At 52.6% G+C, this 6,657-nt stretch overlaps 1 protein-coding gene across 1 annotated transcript in view; it reads left to right on the forward strand.

Moving 5' to 3' along the window:
• ZNF503 (zinc finger protein 503) overlaps positions 1 to 1,835 on the forward strand; it is a 2,706-nt gene extending 871 nt beyond the window's left edge. Inside the window, exon 2 of the mRNA XM_026044609.1 lies at positions 315 to 1,835. Within this exon, the coding sequence (XP_025900394.1) occupies positions 315 to 1,835 (1,521 nt within the window). The remainder of the gene's footprint in view (positions 1 to 314) is intronic.
• Positions 1,836 to 6,657: the final 4,822 nt, after the last annotated feature.

A 6,657-nucleotide genomic window follows, 5' to 3' on the forward strand; every position in this document is an offset into this window, starting at 1 on the left:
GCGCCCGGGGCGCGCGAGCCCCGCGGCCCTCCCGGGGGGGCGGCGGGCGAGGCGCGGAGCGGGGCGCGGAGCCGGCCCCGCGCTCCCCCGCACGCGGAAACCGCCGGCCCGCTTTAAACGAGGCTTTGTGGAAAATGGTGCATGCAGGGGAGGGGGCTGTCAGGGTGATGAATGCGCACGAAAATGTTCCTCACTTCCAGGCTTGTTCTCTGCGAAAAACGCACGGGCAAGTGTCTTGTGTGTGTGTGTGCTCCGGGGCTGCGCCTGGACCCCGATTAAACCTCTGCCTTTGTATGTCCTTGTGGTTTCTGCAGCTGGATGCGAAGAAGAGCCCCTTGGCCCTTTTGGCGCAAACTTGCTCGCAGATAGGGAAGCCAGACCCGTCCCCTTCCTCGAAACTCTCTTCGGTCACCTCCAATGGCTCCGGAGGGGACAAGGACTCCAAGTCGGGCCCGCTGAAGCTCAGCGACATCGGCGTGGAGGACAAGTCGAGCTTCAAGCCGTACTCCAAGCCGGGCGCCGAGAAGAAGGAGCCGGGGGCCGCGGGCTGCGCGGGCGCCCCCGCCGCGGGGGTCGCGGCCGGGGAGAAGTCGGGATTCCGGGTGCCGAGCGCCACCTGCCAGCCGTTCACCCCAAGGACAGGCAGCCCCAACTCGAGCGCCTCCGCCTGCTCGCCGGGGCTGCTGCCGGCCGAGGGCAAGGGCGCCGAGGACAAGAAGGACGCGGAGGGCTGCGGGAAGGGCGGCAGCTCCGGCTCGGAGGGAGGCCCGGGCACCACCAGCATCAGCCACAGCCGGATTAGCGTGAGCTGTGCCGGGATTAACGTGGAGGTCAACCAGCACCAGGAGAGCACGCCGGGCTCCAAGCCCATCGCCTCGGACTCCGCCTCCTCGTGCAGCAGCACCACCGCCACCTCCTCGGCCTCCGTCCTGGGCTCCGGCCTCGTGGCGCCCGTCTCCCCTTACAAGCCGGGCCAGACGGTCTTCCCCCTGCCCCCGGCGGGCATGAGCTACCCGGGGACGCTGGCGGGCGCCTACGCGGGCTACCCGCCGCAGTTCCTGCCGCACGGCGTGGCGCTGGACCCCACCAAGTCGTCGAGCCTGGTGGGGGCGCAGCTGGCGGCCGCGGGCAGCCTGGGCTGCAGCAAGCCGGCGGGCTCGAGCCCGCTGGCGGGCGCCTCGCCGCCCTCCGTGATGACGGCGAGCCTGTGCCGAGACCCCTAYTGCCTGAGCTACCACTGCGCCAGCCACCTGGCCGGCGCCGCCGGCGCCTCCTGCGCCCACGACCAGGCGCTCAAGTCCGGATACCCCCTCGTCTACCCCACGCACCCCTTGCACAGCGTGCACTCCTCGCTCACCGGCGCCACGCCGCCCTCGCTGGCCGGCCACCCTTTGTACCCCTACGGCTTCATGCTCCCCAACGACCCCCAGCCGCACATCTGCAACTGGGTGTCGGCCAACGGACCGTGCGACAAGCGCTTCGCCACCTCGGAGGAGCTGCTTAGCCACTTGCGGACCCACACTGCCTTCCCGGGCACCGATAAACTCCTCTCGAGCTACCCCAGCTCCTCGTCGCTGGCGAGCGCGGCGGCCGCGGCCATGGCGTGCCACATGCACATCCCCACGACGGGCGCCCCGGGCAGCCCGGGCACGCTGGCGCTGCGCAGCCCGCACCACGCGCTCGGACTCGGCAGCCGCTACCACCCCTACTCCAAGAGCCCGCTGCCCACGCCCGGCGCGCCCGTGCCCGTGCCCGCCGCCACGGGACCCTACTACTCCCCGTACGCGCTCTACGGGCAGAGACTCACCACAGCCTCGGCCCTGGGCTACCAGTGAGCGCGGGGCGGCGCGCGCCTCGCCGCGACCGGCGGGCGCGGAGCCCCGCGGAACTTTCTAAAAGTTGGAAAGGAAAAAACAAACAAACAAACAAAAAAAATCAGACTTTTTATAAAATAGTGTTCATTTGCGGACTGGATCCATGAGCACTGTATTTATTTATGTTAGCTTCAAGCGGGACAACGAATCATAAAGTGCATTACTTAACTGAGCTCAATAGGTAAAAGTGAACACTCATTGTAGGATATAAATAAAAAAAAAGATAGAGGTCTTCTCTTTAATGTTACTTTAAAATTGCTATGATTGTATTGTAAGTTCTTATTTAATGTCTCATTGAAACAGAAAATTTACATGCATGTTTGTTACTAAAAAAAAAACAACTCGCAATTTGTCAGTTATAATTTCAAATTGCAATTATTTTTAAGGTGTATACCCTTGAAAGAGAATTGGTATTTTTTTGTATGTATTCTGGAAGAAAAACAAAAACAAAAACAATTTATTCCAAAAACCTCATTTGCCTTATTTTGTTCTTTAAAAGGAACACTTAACTATTTTTAATTTTTAAGTCCACCCTGTAAAAAGGGTTAAGTAAGGTTTACGTCATGTACTAAAATAGACAATGTATCGCTTTAAAGATTAAAATTCCGTATATTTGATGTATTAAAAGGTTTTACTTTTTTTTATATATACGCTTTGATTCTGTTATAAACCCGAGTAGGTCTCGGATGGAGGCAACTGCTAATTTCTCCTTAAGCGTTTATTCAATTTTAATTAAAAATAAAAAAAAAATAAAGTTTTTTTTTTAATTGTAACCTCAGGGCTCTCTTAAAAAACAGAGGCGGGAATTATTTTTTTTTTCCCTTCAGTAGAATTCGTAGGCACAAAATGGGAAAGCTGAGAATCGGTTAAACCTCCTCTCACTTCCCAGAGGAAAATTAATCATTTTTTTCTTTTTTTTAGTGTTTTACTCTGAAAAACCTGCTTTAAAAAAATCCCTGAATTTCACCTTAAAGACTTGGTTCTTTATTTAGAAACAAAAGAGGAAGGCAGAACTTATTTGTAATAGATGAAGTAGATYACCTGAAAGCTTTTTTACACTTTAATGCGTAACTATTCGTGTCCTTTTCTAAATGAGAAGTTCGGAAGCAACTAGGGGAGCGCTATTCGATCTCATTCAGTTATTCTCAATTTCTCAATTTCTTTCCTCAGTGCGAACAAATGATCATCACGGTTTAAAAAAAAAGGGAAAAAAAAAGGAAAAAAAGAAAAAACAAAGGACTGTTCCGAGACCCCCTTTTCTCCTAAAGGGACAAGGGGGAGGGAAGGAGCGCAGCATTTGATGGCAGTCGCTCCTTCCCGCCGCGCGGCCCGAAGCCGCCGCGACGCCGAGCGACTCGTGTCCGTGTCCGCGTGGCCCCCGCGCCCGCTGCCACCTCCGCGGGCTCCGCCGCCCCCGCGGCTCGTCGCGCTGCGCTCAGGTAGGAGCCGAGGCTGCCACGGAGAAGCCGGAGCAGCTACTGAGAGCGAGCACCGAGCAATTGCCGTCCCGGCAACGGGAAGAGCAGGAGCGAGGCCAGGGAGGCGACGGCAGCTCCGCGGGTGCTTGCGCGGGCAGAGGCGCAGGCGGAGCCGGGAGCTGCCGCCTCGCGCAGCCCCTCGCCCCGCTGCGGGCTGCCCTCGCCCCCGGCCCCAGCGCAACGCGGCGGGAACAGTTGCGAGCGGCGACTTTGCCTGACAAATCACTATTTTTTTTCCTTCCTCCCTCCCTCCCTCTCTATCCCCCACAATATAATTACTGTTCAAAGTTTCCCGTGGCGCCCAGATGCTAATTAGTCTAATACATTTACTCCAGATAATTAGTAGAAGTTAGCGTTAACGTGCAAGGGAGAGGAAAGCGGCGAGCTAATGAAGCCCCGGCGCGGAGCGGCTGCCGCTGCCCGCGGAGCCGAGGCACCGGGACCGGCACCGCTTTCGGGGCGCTCATCCGAGATCCGCACTGGAAACACTCTGTGTTTTAATCAAATGTATTTCTCTCCCCCTTAAATGGGAAAAGGAGCATTGCATGGCTCTGTTTTAGGGAATGGAAAGGGAGCTCGCGTTATGAACCTAYGAGTTAAAGAAAGGGAGGGCAGGGCTCGAAACTGCGCCAAGTAACTTTAAAAATAAAGCACGGAATGCACGCAAACGCGGCGAGCAATCGAAAGAAGGCTCTGAGGGGCGGCTGGTGCTGGGAGACTCATCGTGGGAGCGGGAGAAGCGCGGGCCGAGCTCGCGAGCGCGTAGCCAGGCGCGCCCCCCGCGCTCTCCCGCGGCCGGCCTGCTTCGCTTTAACCACTCCTCATTCGAAGAAAATTACATTTCAGGCTCCATCTGGGAGTGCGAGCAACCAGGGCGGATTTGTCGCGATTGAAAAACCCACCAGCACCACACGCACCCGCCTTGCGCACGTGTATTTTACAGCCGCAGCTTTCTAGCGGCCGCGCGCCCCTTGCGCGGGATCCCGCAGCCATCAGGTGTTTCGGGGAGCGCTTTGAAGAGCGCGCGGGGCGGATTCCTGCGCGCTGGGCGGCTCGGCTGCAGCCCGGCAAAAGTTACACGCGGAGGGAGCTGGGAGGGAGCAGAGAAAAGGGAACGTTTCCCATTATTGCTGTTGTGCTCTGATGCTGTCCTCGTCATTAATGAAAAATTAAAGTAGCTTATTTTATAGAGTGGTGGTAAAGGCGTCCCTCCTAAAGGCTTGTTAAATATTTGACCTGGCAAATGTCAGCTAGGATCTTGATATTAATCTAGGATTTTTCTTTTCTTTTTCTTTTTCTTCCCCTAATAGAGACCGACTTATRGACATTAATGTTTTTACGTAAAAGGGCCGCATTTGTTATTTTTTCCCCCCGTTCTTACTAACTGGATGGGTTGCGGAGTTGACAGCAGCCGCTGGTCCATGCCACCGAACTAAAATAATTTCACAGTGAAAAACCAGCTCGAGAGGACAAGCAACAGAAGGGCAAAACCCATCAAACCCCGAAACTCAGATCAATCTGACCGGAGTCAGGCATACATTACTTTAAATTAAACAGTTTCATCTTTCTCGCAAATCTTTTTTGAACATTAAAGATAAACTCATGTAATATTTAAATCAACTCTGGTCAGATGCTAAGCGCAACTGAAGAACCAGAATAAAAATTAATGAATTTCCATCCACTCTCAAAGGCTTCCCCTGGATGTCACTTCGACAAAATACTTCTGATAAGCAATGCTCGGAAAAAGAAGGGCTCTGTTTATCTTATCTATGGGGAAATGTAATTAAGCTACTTTTATGAAACAATAAAACACCGGACTCCACAGACAGCGCAGGAGTTTATGCAATACCTCGGAGCCTATGTGAGCATGCATACATTGACTTATGCCCGCGAGTCCCTGCTAACCCCGTATAGATACATGGCTGCTTTGCCCCCTTTCCAATGCTGAACTCCAATGCCAGGAGGCTTTTACGAGGGGCAGATTTTACTCGGCAATAGGAGGAAACAGGGTCTCCATTTTCAAAGACTGGAAAGACACCTTCCGCCCAGCCCCTGTAACTAGTTTCAGTATCAGCAGCCAGGTAGCTGGATCAGGGGGCTGGGGCRGCTCGCTGCGATTTTCTTTTCTTCTTATGAACTGTCCACATCTACATCGAAACGACACAGACATGTCCTGAAAGGCCCGAACTTCCTAAAACCAAGTTAATGTGAATTTCTATTTTGTAAAAATAAAGATAAAACCCAATTCTTTCACACTGGGAAAAGACACAGGAAAATACTGCCTTTATTTAAGACTATTGGCTCTTTCTACAGGCATTCAGTAAAGCGCCGTTTAGATTTAATTTTTTTTTTTTTAAGAAGCGAATTTAAGGTTCGAAAACCACTGGAGTTATCAGTATCAAAGCTTCTTTCCATCCAGATTTTGGAAATCATTTCGGACGTTCCTAACGTGGAAATGAGCCGCGCCGTCCCTGCGCAGCTCGGCACGGCGCGACCCACCAGTCCGCACCAGAGGGGCTCTCAGCCCTGCTCAGTATCAATCCCGGCTCAGGCGGAGCAAGGCGAGCACAGACTTCCCAGGGTTTCTGTAAATGTAAAACGCTATTGCGATGAAGCATCAAGGTGTTAAAAGAAAAAAGAAAAAAAAAAAAAAAAAAAAAAAAAAAAAAAAAAAAAAAGCCGGACTCTCCGACTGGAGTGGGCTGCTGTGGCAGCTGAGACGGGGCTGAAACCGGAGCAGATGAAACACTTGGACTCGTGCATAAAGGCAAAGAGACTGTCCTAAAAACGGCCATCTAGGCACGATCAAGCAGGTATCGCTCCTGCAAAGATCCCCCCTCTGAGCGACCGCTCTGTGTYTATATATGCGCACACGTCCGTGTGTGTGTGTAGCTAACCGCAAAGCAAGGCATAGACTTGGTTCTCTCTCCATGTCTTAAATTCATCAGCTGCTCCCCCTCCCACCCACCCTGTCCCCTATGTGGAGGGAAAAAAAAGAAAAAAAAAGTAAATTCGTTCAGGCTTTGAATATCGTAAAAGCCTGTGTGTATTTTTTTTTTAATCTTCAAATGAATTAAAGACAACCTGACAATGCTGTCATCTGTCTTCAACGTCACATCAAGGCAAGAAATAATGATAACAGAGCAGCAGAAAGACGCCCACTGAAACCTGGAGGATATATATATATATATGTATACACATACACACACATATGCCTTGAAAGAGCTTGAAAGGGAACAATATTAGATTCCCGGGAACCGTTCCCAGGCTATTGCAGTAGGACATTTTTCCCCCTTGTTTTTGTA

The sequence above is a fragment of the Nothoprocta perdicaria genome, unplaced genomic scaffold (assembly GCF_003342845.1).
Source record: "Nothoprocta perdicaria isolate Ctin4 unplaced genomic scaffold, notPer1 scaffold_105, whole genome shotgun sequence".
NCBI lineage: Eukaryota > Metazoa > Chordata > Aves > Tinamiformes > Tinamidae > Nothoprocta > Nothoprocta perdicaria.